Source organism: Anguilla rostrata, chromosome 7 (assembly GCF_018555375.3).
Source record: "Anguilla rostrata isolate EN2019 chromosome 7, ASM1855537v3, whole genome shotgun sequence".
Classification (NCBI taxonomy): Eukaryota; Metazoa; Chordata; class Actinopteri; order Anguilliformes; family Anguillidae; genus Anguilla; species Anguilla rostrata.
In genome coordinates, this window is record NC_057939.1 from 1,011,440 (window position 1) to 1,029,621 (window position 18,182).

Sequence of the window (18,182 nt, forward strand, 5' to 3'; positions counted from 1 at the left end):
CAGCCCTGCTGGAGAGCAACAAGCAGTCAGAGGACTGCTGATCGCGCCCGTCCTGCTCCTTATTTTAATGGCTTCTGCTCTGCACCATAGCTGATATCCACAAATTAATATCCATAATCATTTATAGTTGCCCATTAGGTAACCATAATGATTTATTGACAGTGGGTGGTTCCTTGTAATTTATTACATAGTATAATGATGTCATTGGCTGTTGCTTGGTAGCAAACAAACATTTTTTGATGAATGAGAAGCATAAATAAATCTTCCTATATCAAACAGAGCCTTCTGCAATAAACCTTCCAGCACCACCAATGTGTGAATAATTATTTAAATGTTCTTTGCATGGTTATCGTATCTCCACAAAGTAAAATTGAGCACTTAGTCCAGGAGGAGCACCACCATTTTCTGTGAATGAGTGAATCTGAGGGATCTCACACTAGAACACCATTTTCTGAGAAAGTTCATTGCTGTACAAAAAAACACTCCTTTATTGGCATAAAATAAAATAAAAAAGTTCAATAGAATAAAACAGTATATTATAGTCATCTCAGCAGTAATGACAGGTCATACACAGCACAGTCATCTCAGCGGTGATGACAGGTCATACACAGCACAGTCATCTCAGCGGTGATGACAGGTCATACACAGCACAGTCATCTCAGCGGTAATGACAGGTCATACACAGTCATCACAGCGGTAATGACAGGTCATACACAGCACAGTCATCTCAGCGGTGATGACAGGTCATACACAGCACAGTCATCTCAGCGGTGATGACAGGTCATACACAGCACAGTCATCTCAGCGGTGATGACAGGTCATACACAGCACAGCTCTCAGCGGTGATGACAGGTCTACACACACAGTCATCTCAGCGTGATGACAGGTCACAGCACAGTCATCTCAGCGGTGATGACAGGTCATACACAGCACAGTCATCTCAGCGGTGATGACAGGTCATACACAGCACAGTCATCTCAGCGGTGATGACAGGTCATACACAGCACAGTCATCTCAGCGGTGATGACAGGTCATACACAGCACAGTCATCTCAGCGGTAATGACAGGTCATACACAGCACAGTCATCTCAGCGGTGATGACAGGTCATACACAGCACAGTCATCTCAGCGGTAATGACAGGTCATACACGGCACAGTCATCTCAGCTGCAGGATGCAGCCAGCTCTGTTACTTTGACACAGGACTGCAATTAATTGTGGGAGTGAACCTGGAGCTATTTGGTACATGGTCATGTTTTTTAGTCCTTATAATTTTAGCTTTACATTTAAACATAAATATGATATACATACAAACAGTATTTTTATACTTATATAGCCTAATAAATAGGCACAATTTTATAAATAAATCTACATAATAAAGCGAATGTCCTGCTAGTCTCAGGGCCATACGAGCTGTAAGTGAAAGCTTTAACTCGTGATTTTTAAGCCTATTCAACTTTACATTTATTTGGCAAAGACACCTGGCCCTGATAAACGCAGCCTAAGGCTGTTTAGTGTTTAGTGTCTGTGCCTGTGTTTCTCGGTCAGCCATTCGGCGAGATCCACAAACACTAATGCTACAAGTTACAATGTCCTTCCGCAAAATCGGCATGAAATAGTCATCTAGTTCTTCTCAAACGAAAGAGGAAGAAGGTGTGTGAGCGAGCGAGCAAGCGAGCGAGGCTCGCTTATTCTCCACGCTAGTAATCTCGCGCAGGAACTGCGTCCGCAGTAAACTTTGGCCGAGGGCGAAAAAATAAAAACAAAAATAATAATAAGAAAAAATAACCCATGAAACGTAGGGTTGCATTGGATGATACCCCAATTAAAATGCAGTGGCTTAAATGACTAGCAGTAGGCCACACTTAGATGCTTTACGAATATTTGTCAAGCGGAAGTTATAGCAATAGGAAGTCTGAAAAAAGAAGTTAAGAAACACAAAAAACAAACCGTGTGCCAAGTTATTATAAATCTGGCCTCGAAAGGAGAGCGAAGAAGGAGATGGATACCCACGTCAAAGAAGGACAACTTTACGTACAGCACCAAAAGTTTGGCAAGGTAAGAGCTGCAAACAAATATCCATATATCGATCGTCATATAACGGAGAAAACAGCCGCGTGCCCGTGGAATTTGAAATATGACACTTAACTGTCTTCTGTTTGAAGTATGGGGCGTTGTTTTGAGTCATCCATATCAAGGATTATGCTTTTAAAGACTTTTTCAACGGACCGCGAACTGTTGCTGTTTTCGCGATGATCTATATTTCGAATTTCACGCGTGCTGTTCAGGCCCCTGCCACCAAAAGTCATGAACTTACAAAGTGCAAAAAAAAAAAAAAACACTGTGGGTTAGATATAGTTACATTGTATGTCTAAATCATTTAGATTGATCTACTGATTTCAGAACTATATCCACATTCAGTCACGTGAGCGCATGGACTTGCATCTAATGTCAAACGCTAGCCAACTTTTTTAAAATACTGTTTCAAGAGATAAGTTACTGGTGTTGCTTTAAAAGAAGAAAATCGCTGGGTATTAACCGCAGTTTATTGCAACGTTAGGCTACTAGTAAACCAAGATTCTTTCTTTTTTTGGAATTTAAATAGGCTGCGTATTGGCGACATGGATTGAAACATTAAATGACTACCTAATTTGGGTCGCTTTATGTAGCCGACACAGTAGAGGCTACATCGACCACAAATGCTCGCGCTCGCGTGTGTGACGGAAAATGTGACATAAGAGTGTGCAAGCTGGAATGACCACAAGCTTCAGAATGTTTTATTTTTGACGTGTAGTATTATTTTGATCCACAGAGACCACTGTTTCCATTACAAGCTGAAAATGAGATGTCAAAAAGTATGCGTTTACTTTAAGTAACCATAGGTAACCATAGGTTACTCATTCGTAGAAGGGCAGTGCTCCGCTGTGCTCGTGCAGTCGCGATTTGTTTCTTCATTTCTTCAAGCTCTGAAGCAGCGTTCGACTTTTAAAATGTCATTCTACCGAAGTCCTTTTAGTGTTCTGAGTTTAAGAACACTTAAATCGCGTTTGCATTTGAGAAGAGTAGTTTTCCTGGCAGAGTTGGATCTCATGCATGTCTGAACAGAATTTTGCTGTACAACGCAATGGGTTCTGGTACAGTGAAGCGTCCTGACTGTGTCTGTCTTTTAACCTCCTTGGCTTGTACTTTCGATTACCTTTCTGTCTAGGCAGAGTGTTTGTCATCCGAACAGGCATCCAGTCACACACACACACAGAGCCCTCAGCAGGACACACACACACTTTAGGGATGCAAACCCGTGTGTGTCTCTGGCACTGTGTTGTCCTCTCTCCCCGGTCTGTGTGTTAACATACTGCCATCTGGGTGTGTGATTACCAACCCTGCAGTCTGGCGCGGCCTTGCCCCCTACACAGCCTCGCTCTCTCCGTCTCCCTGCTCTCAAAACCCTGCAGTGCCAACACCACAGCCTTCCTCTTCTGGGGCCGAAAAGAGCTGTGATGCTGCAGTGCATCCCAGAGCGTCTAGCACAGATGCTAAAGAGACTTAGAGCAGAGCATTTAGCACAGACGCTAATGAGACTTAGAGCAGAGCGTTTAGCACAGACGCTAAAGAGACTTAGAGCAGAGCGTTTAGCACAGACGCTAATGAGACTTAGAGCAGAGCGTTTAGCACAGACGCTAATGAGACTTAGAGCAGAGCGTTTAGCACAGACGCTAAAGAGACTTAGAGCAGAGCGTTTAGCACAGACGCTAATGAGACTTAGAGCAGAGCGTTTAGCACAGACGCTAATGAGACTTAGAGCAGAGCGTTTAGCACAGACGCTAATGAGACTTAGAGCAGAGCGTTTAGCACAGACGCTAATGAGACTTAGAGCAGAGCATTTAGCACAGACGCTAATGAGACTTAGAGCAGAGCGTTTAGCACAGACGCTAATGAGACTTAGAGCAGAGCGTTTAGCACAGACGCTAATGAGACTTAGAGCAGAGCATTTAGCACAGACGCTAATGAGACTTAGAGCAGAGCATTTAGCACAGACGCTAATGAGATTTAGAGCAGAGCAGTTAGCACAGACGCTAATGAGACTTAGAGCAGAGCATTTAGCACAGACGCTAAAGTGATTTAGAGCAGAGCGTTTAGCACAGACGCTAATGAGACTTAGAGCAGAGCATTTAGCACAGACGCTAATGAGACTTAGAGCAGAGCATTTAGCACAGACGCTAATGAGACTTAGAGCAGAGCATTTAGCACTGACGCTAATGAGACTTAGAGCAGAGCATTTAGCACTGACGCTAATGAGACTTAGAGCAGAGCATTTAGCACAGACGCTAATGAGACTTAGAGCAGAGCATTTAGCACAGACGCTAATGAGACTTAGAGCAGAGCATTTAGCACAGACGCTAATGAGACTTAGAGCAGAGCATTTAGCACAGACGCTAATGAGACTTAGAGCAGAGCATTTAGCACAGACGCTAATGAGACTTAGAGCAGAGCATTTAGCACAGACGCTAATGAGACTTAGAGCAGAGCATTTAGCACAGATGCTAATGAGATTTAGAGCAGAGCGTTTAGCACAGACGCTAATGAGACTTAGAGCAGAGCGTTTAGCACAGACGCTAATGAGACTTAGAGCAGAGCAGTTAGCACAGATGCTAATGAGACTTAGAGCAGAGCGTTTAGCATGGACGCTAAAGAGATTTAGAGCAGAGCAGTTAGCACAGACGCTAAAGAGATTTAGAGCAGAGCGTTTAGCACAGACGCTAATGAGATTTAGAGCAGAGCGTTTAGCACAGACGCTAAAGTGTTTTAAAGCAGAGCATTTAGCAGACACTAAAGAGATTTAGAGCAGAGCAGTCAGCACAGACACTAAAGAGATTTAGAGCAGAGCAGTCAGCACAGACACTAAAGAGACTTAGAGCAGAGCAGTTAGCACAGACGCTAAAGTGTTTTAAAGCAGAGCATTTAGCACAGATGCTAATGAGACTTAGAGCAGAGCATTTAGCACAGACACTAAAGAGATTTAGAGCAGAGCAGTTAGCACAGACGCTAAAGTGTTTTAAAGCAGAGCATTTAGCAGACACTAAAGAGATTTAGAGCAGAGCGTTTAGCACTGACAGCAGGGCGATTTAGCACACAGCATTTAATAGAGTGACTTTTTTACAGTAGAACTAATAGCCGAGTGACATAATGACAGACTGGGGTGTTGCACTGTGAGGGATCAGAGTCCTGCAGTGTCTCACAAATGGTAGTTTGGTAGCATGTAGCTCAAACGGTTTGGTGAAAAGATGAGAAATGCAGAATCCTGATGTCACGCTGATTCTAGACTGATATGATGTCACTCAAACAGTAGAGTGATGTGGTTAAATACTAAGTAATACTGCTTGTGGGGTTTAATGCAATGCTAGTATGTCAACGCTACATCCACGCTAGTAGCACTGTTTCTGTTTGGTGTAGGGCTTGGTAAGGCTGAAAGGAAGTCTTTCACTGGCGAGCAAGCTGAGTTTGAGAGAAGGAGAGCACGCCTTTTAACTCTCTTCCTAATTTACAGTCCTTCTGTCATCCTGCAACGCAGCAGTTAATATTTTCCTAACCTTTTTCCTTTCTGTCAACTGTTTTTATTATTATTCTCCGGTTTGGTGAATGGCGAGCTCAGTCCCAAACTCTCCAAACATGTGACTTCAGTTAAATAAACCCCATCATGCTGTAAAGGAGGAAGAGAGAGAGAGGGCGGGGACTGAAAACGTTCAGCCCACTAAACACTTGCATTCTTTTATTCCTCACTTTCTCTCTGAAATGTCCCATAGAGGACGCATTTTGGTCATGGTGTCCAGTAAATCTTTGACTTTGGACCCGTATAATTTCATACAGATAGTGTGCTTTATGGGGAGTTTATGAGAGACTCACTCAGTCATGCTGATACTAGGGGACAGATTTGGACCCTGATCTAGATCATTTGTATTTGTGTACATGACGGATACAGTAAGGATATGGACAGAGGAACATGCTCTTAGATCAGCAAGGTTTAGGTATCTGTTAAGGCTCTGTTCCAGTGTGTGGATGGGCCCCATGGTCTGGTATCTTTAGGCTGTCGTGTGGGTGGCCAGGTCTGGTATCTGTTAAGGCTCTGTTCCAGTGTGTGGATGGGCCCCATGGTCTGGTATCTGTTAAGGCTCTGTTCCAGTGTGTGGATGGGCGCCATGGTCTGGTATCTGTTAAGGCTCTGTTCCAGTGTGTGGATGGGCCCCAGGGTCTGGTATCTGTTAAGGCTGTGTTCCAGTGTGTGGATAGGCCCCATGGTCTGGTATCTGTTAAGGCTCTGTTCCAGTGTGTGGATGGCCCCCAGGGTCTGGTATCTGTTAAGGCTCTTTTCCAGTGTGTGGATGGGCTCTGATGCAGTGTGTGGATGGGCTGGATGGGCTCTGATGCAGTGTGTGGATGGGCTCTGATGCGGTGTGATGGCCTGATCATGTGTGATGGCTCTGATGCGTGTGTGGATGGGCTCTGATGCAGTGTGGTGGATGTGCGGGTGGATGGGCTCTGATGCAGTGTGTGATGGTGGATGGGCTTGATGCAGTCTGTGGATGCTGATGCAGTCTGGGATGGCTGGATGTCTGATGCGGTGTGTGGATGGGCTCTGATGCAGTGTGTGGATGGGCTGGATGGGCTCTGATGCAGTGTGTGGATGGGCTCTGATGCGGTGTGTGGATGGGCTCTGATGCAGTGTGTGGATGGGCTCTGATGCAGTGTGTGGATGGGCTCTGATGCAGTGTGTGGATGGGCTCTGATGCAGTGTGTGGATGGGCTCTGATGCAGTGACTGTGCAGCTCTGCAGAGAGACAGGGTAGAGAGTGAGATTTCAGATCCACACAAACACACAGACACACAAATACATACGCACACAGACACACAAACACATACATACAAATACATACACACACACACACAGGACCTGGCAGGAAGAGGATGAGGGTTTTGAGGAAGTTGATGTCAGTGCTTGTCTCCCCCCAGCTATTTGGCATATGTTCATATGTTCCAGCATGGAGGGGGGGCTGGGGGCGGGGGGCGGAGTTTCTCTCTCTTTCTCTCTTTCTTCCTCTAACTTGCTCTTAACTGATGCAACCATCACTGTGATAAACCAGGTTTTAGTGTTTAGAATAGTGCTAGGTGCAGGGGTCTCTATACTAAGTGCTGATTGGTACAGGGGTTCCTATATTAGGTGCTGGTTGGTGCAGGGGTCTCTATACTAAGTGCTGATTGGTACAGGGGTTCCTATTTTAGGTGCTGGTTGGTGCAGGGGTCTCTATACTAAGTGCTGATTGGTACAGGGGTTCCTATATTAGGTGCTGGTTGGTGCAGGGATCCCTATACTAAGTGCTGATTGGTACAGGGGTTCTTATAGTAGGTGTTAATTGGTGCAGGGGTCCCAATACTAAGTGAAGGGAATCATGCGTTATGCACCATTAGTGAAGTCTTTTGCATGCTTGGAGAATTTCAGAGGTAACACTTCTTAGGCAGTGGGCAGGGCTTTGGACAGTATGAAGTAATGGTGGGCGGGGCTTTGGGCAGTATGAAGTAATTGTGGGTGGTGCTTTGGGCAGTATGAAGTAATGGTGGGAGGGGCTTTGGGCAGTATGAAGTAATGGTGGGCGGGGTTTTGTGCAGTATGAAGTAATGGTGGGCAGGGCTTTGGGCAGTATGAAGAAGTGTGTTGCAGGGGGTGGAGCTGCAGTGTGTTGCAGGGGGCGGAGCTGCAGTGTGTTGCAGGGGCGGAGCTGCAGTGTGTTGCAGGGGGCGGAGCTGCAGTGTGTTGCAGGGGGCGGAGCTGCAGTGTGTTGCAGGGGGCGGAGCTGCAGTGTGTTGCAGGGGGCAGAGCTGCAGTGTGTTGCAGGGGGCAGAGCTGCAGTGTGTTGCAGGGGCGGAGCTGCAGTGTGTTGCAGGGGCAGAGCTGCAGTGTGTTGCAGGGGGCGAGCTGCAGTGTGTTGCAGGGGCGGAGCTGCAGTGTGTTGCAGGGGCAGAGCTGCAGTGTGTTGCAGGGGCGGAGCTGCAGTGTGTTGCAGGGGCGAGCTGCAGTGTGTTGCAGGGGCGGAGCTGCAGTGTGTTGCAGGGGCGGAGCTGCAGTGTGTTGCAGGGGCGGAGCTGCAGTGTGGCAGGGGCGGCTGCAGTGTGTTGCAGGGGCGGAGCTGCAGTGTGTTGCAGGGGCGGAGCTGCAGTGTGTTGCAGGGGGTAGAGCTGCAGTGTGTTGCAGGGGGCAGAGCTGCAGTGTGTTGCAGGGGCGGAGCTGCAGTGTGTTGCAGGGGGCAGAGCTGCAGTGTGTTGCAGGGGGTGGAGCTGCAGTGTGGAATGGGACTTTCCCTCCTTGTCTCTGTTGGGCTGGTATTTGCATGCCGGTGGTGGTGAGATATTTGCATGGGATTTGGCTTTTGTTTCAGTATGAGCCGAACATGATGCAGCACACTCCCAGTGTGTGTGTGTGCGTGCGTGTATGTGTGCTTGTGTATGTGTGTGTGTCCGTGTGTGTGCGTGCATGCAAGGCTCAGCTGTCACAGTTTTAGTTCCAGTTCAGTTGTTTATTATAATCAGAGTGACAGAACATAAAGGCACCAGAGACACAAATGCACGTCTCTGCAGAGAGGCAATAAGTGCACAAGTTCCCCAAAGGTGTCAAAGATCTTTCACTTGATTGCAGTTGAAATGAATGTGTGTTTGTATCGACTGCCTGTAACGGGAAGCAGAAGGAAGAGCAGAAAACTGTTCACAGCGGATGGCTGCAGTCTGAGAGCATGGCCAGAGCTTTGTAATCTTACTGAAGTAAATCAGTCATAACTGGCTCATTTCACAGTGTGCAGAATGAGTGATGCTGGTTTGCTGAAATTTCAACTTCAACTTAAACTCCCCTCCCTCTCTTTCAAAGCTTTCAAAGCCTCTCTGTTTTTATCCTCTCAATCACCCCCTCTTTATTCCCCCCCTCTCAATCTCTCCATCTCTTTGGTATGACGTAAAATGGGTACATATTGCCAAAGCGTATAAACAGTATGTTCCTGAACCTGCTCAAATAACATCTAAACCAGTAGTACCGACAGTGCTATAAGTCATGAGTTGTTGTACTAAAACTTAATGCTTAATGACTTCAGAAGAAGTTACTAATAATTGAAAAAGTAGTGGTAATAATCACTTTATCCCCTGTCTTTCTTTTCTTCTCCCCTTCCCTCCATCCTCCTCTCTCTCTCCCTCTCTCGCCTTTCTCTTCCCCCTCTCCCCCCTTTCTCCCCTTTCCTCCCTCTCTCTCTCCCCCTCCCCCACTCGCTCCACCTCCATCTCTCCCCCTCCCCCCTCCACCCCCCTCTCTCCCCCTCCCTTTCTTTCTCTCTCCACCCCCTCTCTCTCCCCCACTCCCCTCTCTCCCCCTCTCTTCCTCCCCCCCCCCCCTCAGAAATGGAAGAAGAGCTGGTTTGTTCTGTACCCAGCCAGTCAGAATGGCATTGCCCGGCTGGAGTTCTTTGACTGCAGTGGTGGGACTGAGAAGCCCAGCAGCACTAAGAAGCTGGACAAGAAGATCATCCGTCTGTCCGAGTGCATCAGCATCCTGCCGGCCCTCACCGAGACCTGTCCCAAGGACAACATGGCCGCCTTCTGCGTGGAGACCAACGACAAGACCCACGTCTTCGCCGCCGAGAAGCAGATCTGCGCCGAGTGGGTGGAGAAGATGTGCGAGATCGCCTTTCAGGTGAGGCCCCGCCTGTCCACTATGATGGCTCCGCCCATCCCGCCATGGAGGCTCCGCCCATCCCCCATGGAGGCTCTGCCCATCCCCAATGATGGCTCCGCCCATCCCACCATGGAGGCTCCGCCCCTGCAGGCCTGTGATGGACCCTGAACATCAGTCGCAGGATGTTGCAGGGTTTTTCCTGGGGATGGGTGATATATTGTGACAATAATTACTGAATGCCATGACGTTCATGGCCACTATGTGGTGTATTTGCCTTTCTTTTCATCTTATTCTGTTTAATTATACCTGATGAGGTAAACGGGCACACTACAGAGGCCACGTGAAATGCTTCCGGAAAAAGAACACCGCTGTTATCTATTGGGTGATCATAAGACAGCCAATCAGCAAGGCCTGGCAGCTCCATGCATTTGACAAAAACACATCACATGATCACATGAAAGCTGTACAGCCTTAGTGCTGATTGGCTGTCTTATCAACATCCAATAGATAACAGTGGTTACATTTTTTTTTCTCCAGAAGAATTTCACATAGCCTCGTTAGTTTGGTTGTTTACTAACAGCTTCTGATGTAATTAAAAAGAAAAAGACAAAAGGGAAAGGTAAAGCAGCATGTGCTGGCTACGACCGGTACTGCTCTCGATAATTATGCTTATGATATATCGGCCAGCTCTAGTTTTTCCGGCATTAAAGGGGTCTTTGGTGCTCCCCATCGCTAGGCTGGCTCGTTGGGTCGCTTGTTGGGTCGCACTTTGGGTTGCTCGTTGGGTCGCACATTTGGTTGCTCGTTGGGTCGCTCGTTGGGTCACCCTGCGCTGTCAGCATTGAAGTTTTTCCCCTTTTCCTTATTTTACACTTCGGTGCATGCCAAAGATTTCTCCATTCAGGAAAATCCCTGTAGTGAATAATAAGTAATTCATCACAGCCTCTATGTGTGGTGTGTGTGTGTGCTGTACTGTGTGTGTGCGTGTGCTGTACTGTGTGTGTGTGTATGTGTGTGTGTGCGCTGTACTGTGTGTGTGTGTGTGTGTGTGTGTATTTGTGTGTGTGCGCTGTACTGTGTGTGTGTGTGTGTATTTGTGTGTGTGTGCTGCACTGTGTGTGTGTGTGCTGTACTGTGTGTGTATGTGTGTGCTGTACTATGTGTGTGTGTGTGCTGTACTGTGTGTGTGTGTGTGTGTGTGTGTGTGCGCGCACGCTGTACTGTGTGTGTGTGCTGTACTGTGTGTGTATGTGCGTGTGTGCTGTACGTGTGTGTGTGTGTGTGTGTGCTGTACTGTGTGTGTGTGTGTGTGGGCTGTATTGTGTGTGTGTGTGTGTGCTGTACTGTGTGTGTGTGTGTGTGTGTGTGTGTGTGTGTGCGTGCTCTGTACTGTGTGTGTGCGTGTGTGTGTGTGTGCGTGCGCTGTACTGTGTGTGTGTGTGTGTGCTGTACCGTGTGTGTACTGGAGCTTGTAACTCTGTGTGTCACAGGGAGGAGGCGTGTCTGACTGTAACGGGCAGCAGGAGCTCAAGATGGCAGAGAACCTCATCTACTACTCCAGAGAGGAAGGTAACCATGGCAACGCATCCGGGGGAGGGGCAAACTTACAGGCTCTGTCTGCTGTTTCCTGTGTTCTCTCAGTTTGGGCTCTTCACACACAGAGAGCCTGCTGATTCTGCTACCCAGCAGCCACTCAGGTGTCACCACATTGGGCAGCTCACCTCCAATCAGTCTGTTCTGCTGTAGCACCAATCAGTCTGTTCTGCTGTAGCACTAATCAGTCTGTTCTGCTGTAGCACTAATCACTCTGTTCTGCTGTAAGGCTGAACATTCTTGCTTGAGTGGGGAAGGGGAGAGCTTGTGCATTCATATTTTAATGTAATATTTTAAAGTTTGCAGCACAAGTATCCCAGTAATGTCCTCTTACTTCTTAATTTGTTGTAAATCAGTGATATCTGGTTTCTCTTTAGAGGCGTAGGCGTTACGCTCCCCAAACCCTCCTGTTCTTTTCTGACTCTTCTGCCACTTGGGACCCGGTGCAGAAAGCGCAGCTGGGCCTTGTTTCCGCAGCAGTGCGGAACAGTGGGCTGCTCCATTGTGAGGTCACTTCCTGTGTGGCTGGGGGCCCATGTTGGGCACACTGCCCTGTAAAAATAGGAACAGCTGATGAGAGGAGAGAGCGGCGGCTCCACTTCCTGTCGCGGGCACGCTCCGCTCTTTCTCCCCACGGACCAATCACAGGAAAGAAAAACAGTGCAGTGCAAACATTTACTCTCTCCCACGTCCAAACAAGCCCTGCCAACTGATTTAAAAAAAGAATTCCAGCTTGCAGTTCTATACAGATTGAATGTGGTCCTGTTTCTGATTCTGTTTCTGAATGTGGTTCTGTTTCTGATTGTGGTCCTGTTTCTGGTTCTGTTTCTGATTGTGGTCCTGTGTCTGGTTCTGTTTCTGAATGTGGTCCTGTGTCTGGTTCTGTTTCTGAATGTGGTCCTGTGTCTGGTTCTGTTTCTGAATGTGGTCCTGTGTCTGGTTCTGTTTCTGAATGTGGTCCTGTGTCTGGTTCTGTTTCTGATTGTGGCCCTGTTTCTGGTTCTGTTTGTGGTTCCGGTCCCAGTGAATGAGTTCTGGGTGAGCGTGCAGCGGACGGAGGCGTCTGAGCGGTGTGGCCTGCAGGGGGCGTACTGGCTGAAGGCAGACAGTGACAGTCTCATCCTGAAGGATCCCAAGAGCAAGAGGAGCCTGCAGTTGTGGCCCTACAAACTGCTGCGGCGTTACGGAAGGGACAAGGTGAGCTGCACCTGCCTGAGAACCTGCCCCCAGCTCACTTACTCTACCTGCTGTCATCTGCCACACACTTCGTTCAGTAAGCGCATTAATGCCCCAGTCTGTTACCCTGCTGCCCCAGTGTGTTACCCTGCGCATTAATGTCCCAGTCTGTTACCCTGCTGCCCCAGTGTGTTACCCTGCGCATTAATGCCCCAGTCTGTTACCCTGCTGCCCCAGTGTGTTACCCTGCGCATTAATGCCCCAGTCTGTTACCCTGCTGCCCCAGTGTGTTACCCTGCGCATTAATGCCCCAGTCTGTTACCCTGCTGCCCCAGTCTGTTACCCTGCACATTAATGCCCCAGTCTGTTACCCTGCTGCCCCAGTCTGTTACCCTGCTCTTTGCACAGAGAGATGTGAGTGTGTGGAGTGACTTGCCAGGTGATGTGTTGGTGGTGGCCCTGAGGGTGTTGAGGCTTGAGGCTGGGGTGAATGACCTGAGGGTGTTGAGGCCTGAGGCTGGGGTGAATGACCTGAGGGTGTTGAGGCCTGAGGCTGGGGTGAATGACCTGAGGGTGTTGAGGCCTGAGGCTGGGGTGAATGACCTGAGGGTGTTGAGGCCTGAGGCTGGGGTGAATGACCTGAGGGTGTTGAGGCTTGAGGCTGGGGTGAATGACCTGAGGGTGTTGAGGCTGAGGCTGGGGTGAATGACCTGAGGGTGTTGAGGCTTGAGGCTGGGGTGAATGACCTGAGGGTGTTGAGGCCTGAGGCTGGGGTGAATGACCTGAGGGTGTTGAGGCTGGGGTGAATGACCTGAGGGTGTTGAGGCTGGGGTGAATGACCTGAGGGTGTTGAGGCTTGAGGCTGGGGTGAATGACCTGAGGGTGTTGAGGCTGGGGTGAATGACCTGAGGGTGTTGAGGCTGGGGTGAATGACCTGAGGGTGTTGAGGCTGGGGTGAATGACCTGAGGGTGTTGAGGCTTGAGGCTGGGGTGAAGGACCTGAGGGTGTTGAGGCCTGAGGCTGGGGTGAATGACCTGAGGGTATTGAGGCTGGGGTGAATGACCTGAGGGTATTGAGGCCTGAGGCTGGGGTGAAGGACCTGAGGGTGTTGAGGCTGGGGTGAATGACCTGAGGGTGTTGAGGCCTGAGGCTGGGGTGAAGGACCTGAGGGTGTTGAGGCTGGGGTGAATGACCTGAGGGTGTTGAGGCCTGAGGCTGGGGTGAATGACCTGAGGGTGTTGAGGCTTGAGGCTGGGGTGAATGACCTGAGGGTGTTGAGGCCTGAGGCTGGGGTGAATGACCTGAGGGTGTTGAGGGTTCAGCTGGGGTGAATGACCTGAGGGTGTTGAGGCCTGAGGCTGGGTGAATGACCTGAGGGTGTTGAGGCCTGAGGCTAGGGTGAATGACCTGAGGGTGTTGAGGCCTGAGGCTGGGGTGAATGACCTGAGGGTGTTGAGGCTTGAGGCTGGGGTGAATGACCTGAGGGTGTTGAGGCTGGGGTGAATGACCTGAGGGTGTTGAGGCTGGTGAAAGACCTGAGGGTGTGGCGTGAATGACCTGAGGGTGTTGAGGCTTGAGGCTGGGGTGAATGACCTGAGGGTGTTGAGGCTGGGGTGAATGACCTGAGGGTGTTGATTGAGGCTGGGGTGAAGGACCTGAGGGTGTTGAGGCTGGGGTGAATGACCTGAGGGTGTTGAGGCCTGAGGCTGGGGTGAATGACCTGAGGGTGTTGAGGCTGGGGTGAATGACCTGAGGGTGTTGAGGCCTGAGGCTGGGGTGAAGGACCTGAGGGTGTTGAGGCTGGGGTGAATGACCTGAGGGTGTTGAGGCCTGAGGCTGGGGTGAATGACCTGAGGGTGTTGAGGCTGGGGTGAATGACCTGAGGGTGTTGAGGCTGAGGCTGGGTGAATGACCTGAGGGTGTTGAGGCTGGGGTGAATGACCTGAGGGTGTTGAGGCTGAGGCTGGGTGAAGGACCTGAGGGTGTTGAGGCTGAGGCTGGGGTTAAGACCTGAGGGTGTTGTGAGGCTGGGGTGAATGACCTGAGGGTGTTGAGGCTGAGGCTGGGGTGAATGACCTGAGGGTGTTGAGGCTGGGGTGAATGACCTGAGGGTGTTGAGGCCTGAGGCTGGGGTGAATGACCTGAGGGTGTTGAGGCTGGGTGAATGACCTGAGGGTGTTGAGGCCTGAGGCTGGGTGAATGACCTGAGGTGTTGAGGCTAGGCTGGGTGAATGACCTGAGGGTGTTGAGGCTTGAGGCTGGGGTGAATACCTGAGTGTGTTGAGGCTAGCTGGGGTGAATGGACCTGAGGGTGTTGAGGCTTGAGGCTGGGTGAAGGACCTGAGGGTGTTGAGGCCCGAGGCTGGGTGAATGACCTGAGGGTTGAGCTTGAGGCTGGGGTGAATGACCTGAGGGTGTGAGGCTGAGGCTGGGGTGAATGACCTGAGGGTGTTGAGGCCTGAGGCTGGGGTGAATGACCTGAGGGTGTTGAGGCTGAGGCTGGGGTGAAGGACCTGAGGGTGTTGAGGCTGGGGTGAAGGACCTGAGGGTGTTGAGGCTGAGGCTGGGTGAAGGACCTGAGGGTGTTGAGCGAGCTGGGTGAAGACCTGAGGGTGTTGAGGCTGGGGTGAATGACGAGAGCCGGCGTGGCCTTGGCCTCTGAGGATGATGTTGCTGGGGTATCGACGGCTGGGCCGGCGCGTGATTTCGCGCAGGCGGGCTCCCTTCGGACCCGAATCCTCAGAGGGAACGAGATCTTTGGGATTGTGGAGGGGGCGATCCGGGAGCAGAAGGCTCAGGCGGAGGAGAGGCAGCAGAGCAGCCCCGCCCAGGACCCGGACTGCCCCGGCCTGCTGCTGACCCGCACTGTCGCCGAGGGCAACCGCGAGCGGGAGGCGGACGGGGACTCCGGGGGCAGCAAACCGGGCTCAGCCGACGGCGTCTTCGGCAGGAGGGAGGGGGAGGGGAAGAACCTGAAGGCACGGAGCCTGCCGGAGCCCCCCCCCCTGCCCAGGGGCTCGGCGCCCCCCCCGCGGGCGGACCAGGGCGGCCTGTACTCGGAGCCCGCTGACTCGCTGCGCCTGCCCCCCTCCCCCGCCGACTGTCTCTACTCCGACCCCGTGGACAGCATCAAGACCACGCCCACCCCTGCTCCCCGTAACCCGGGTAACAAGCCCGAGCCGCTCTACTCCGACATCTACGACCGGGTGAGCGCGGGCCCGACGCCGCGGGCCGGCGGCCTGGGGCTGGAGGCGGGGCCCAGGAACGGGGCAGGCAGAGGGCCGGGGCCGGAGCACATCTACGACGAGCCGGAGGGCGGGGGCGTGGCCTTGTACGACGAGGCGCGTCTGGAGCCGCAGGCCTGGCGCAGCCGCGGGCTGGAAGACGCCCCGCAGGGCCACGAGGTGCCCTACAACCCCAACACCGACGACTACTCCGTCCCCACCTACAGCAAGCAGCAGGCCCCGCCCCCGCGCTCCAAAGGCCCCAAGCCCCTCCCAGCTCCCAAACCCGCCAAGGGCGTCCCGCCCCGAAACCACAACAACAACAACAACAACCAGCACACAGACCTGTACAGCCAGGTGTCCCGACACAGGCCCCACCCAAGCACCTGCCACCCCCTCTCCCCAGGGCACCCCCCCGACATCATCTACGATAACCTGGGGGACATTTAACCCTCTCCAGCCGTGGCTGAGCGCCCCTTGCCCGCGCTCCCTGGGAACTGCAGGCTGGCGTAAGGACTCTGCCCTGCAGAGACGATGCTGTGGGAGTGGGTGGATTTGAGAAGGTGTGGACGCTGTGGACCTGCTCTGTGCCCTGTGGGGTGGGGCAGGGTTGGCCTGGGGCAGCCCGCTAGAGAAACTCTGCCTCCACAGGCGGGACACTGAGATGCGCCGAGGCCATGCCTGTGTGTCCTGTGACTGACAGGTTGCTCTCCGTGGTGTTGCATCATGGAAGTTTTAAATGAGTGACTGTTCTCCTGGAACCTGGAAGTAGGACCAGTGGGTGGTTGGCTTGTTGGCTACACCCCTTCTCTGACCCTACCTATCACAGCCCTCCCTCACTCGGCCACGCCTACGCTGAGGCTCACCCTCACTGAGCCACGCCCACTCGGAAAGGGCTGCAGCTGTGGACAGTCCGTAACGAATGTCGGCTTGTTTTATTTTTTAAATGGTCTTTTTTTAAGAACCCGTTTCCCCACAATCTGAAGTGGCTGAGCAGGTCTGTGTTGGACTGTGGGAAGCAGTTCTGTTGGGTGCTGAGCGGTCCGGGCCTGGGCTTGGCACCACACTTCCTGTTTCAGACAAACTGATGCGTCACCAAACTGGCCTGCGTGCCACACACTGCTACAGCCCTGTAAATAACAACAACAAAATAAAAAATAAATAAAAAAAAGATGGTGCTGGTGTTTTAACGAGGTGGGGGGTTGAGGGCATCACTCTGTGTTTAACGGGGGGGGGGGGGCTGAGGGCACCGCTCTGTTTTTAATGGGGGGGGGTTGTGAGGGCACTGGTGCTTCCCTCTGGCCGGGCATCGTGAGAACGGACTGTTCCTGGAGCAGGCAGCCGAGCATTGTGGCCCTGCCAGCTCCCTGTCTGCTTCTCCCCCGCCCCCCTGCCCCCCCTCCCCAGCCTCCGCAAGTCCAACAACCCCCCCAGCTTTCACACGTCCAGTCTCAGTACAGCCAGAATGGTAAAAAGCCTGCGCCAGACAGAAGCCAGGAGGACAGGCCTCTCTTCATGAGTGCTGGATCTGGCCTCCCTCCGTTTGTGGCCATTTTCCCAGTCTTCAGCCTCCTGATTTCCCCCCCCCCCCCGATTATACACTGTAGCACTTCACCCCCCCTCCCTCCAGCAGTACCGCCAGCTCAGCCTGCAGACCCTGCTCTCACTAGCGCCACACGCTGGCCAGACTGTGCGAATCGCAGCTCAAATCTGCAGCAGTAGGCACATTTGCACATAACTTGACATTTACCAAAGATGGCTGAAATGAGGAAGTGGCGGTTGTTTTGCGTTCCCCCCCCCCCCCCCCCACGCTCCGGGTGTGACCTTTGAAGTGTTACTGCAGATTGCAGTCTGCTGCACGTCAGACTGATAACGCTGTGGTGAGCTTTAGTGTGCCACACTTTCATGCCCCAGTCTGTTACCCTGGGGACTGCGCTAGTGTGTGTGTGTGCGCGCGCGCGTGTGTGTGTGTGCGCATGCCTGTGAGTGCGTACGTGCAAGTGTGTGTGTGCAAGTGTGTGTGTGTGCTTGTGTGTGTGTGTGTGTGTGTGTGTGTGTGTGTGTGTGTGTGTGTGTGTGTGTGTGTCTGTGTGTGTGTGTGTGTGTGTGTGTGCGTGTGTGTGTGTGTGTGTGTGTGTGTGAGAGCGTGTGTGTGTGTGTGTGTGTGTCTGTGTGTGTCTGTGTGTGTGTGTGTATGCCTGTGAGTGCGTTGATGGAAATTTCAGTGCCTAAACACTACCTCTGCTGAAGCCTCAAGACGCTGCTGTGTTCACTATCTGGACACAAGACGCTGCTGTTTTCTTTATTTTATGCAAGATCAAGCGGGAGAGTCTACTTCACACAGTATGTGGAGTGAGTTTCAACATAACATGCAGTGAGATGGCCCTTTATCCCTTTCTGACATCATCAGATACTGCCTTTCTGTATTTTTCCTTCTCATCACCACCCTGACCTCAGGGTCATGCCCATTTCACAAGATGAAAAAC

General features: G+C 51.5%; 1 protein-coding gene across 1 annotated transcript; it reads left to right on the forward strand.

Moving 5' to 3' along the window:
* Window positions 1-1,508: 1,508 nt before the first annotated feature.
* On the forward strand, window positions 1,509-16,675 carry dok1b (docking protein 1b). The gene is given in 6 exon segments (XM_064341901.1): window positions 1,509-2,057; window positions 9,427-9,720; window positions 11,193-11,271; window positions 12,320-12,499; window positions 14,458-14,504; window positions 15,187-16,675. Coding segments are annotated over 6 exon segments (1,617 nt in total). The 5' UTR covers window positions 1,509-2,000; the 3' UTR covers window positions 16,147-16,675.
* The last annotated feature ends 1,507 nt before the right edge of the window (window positions 16,676-18,182 follow it).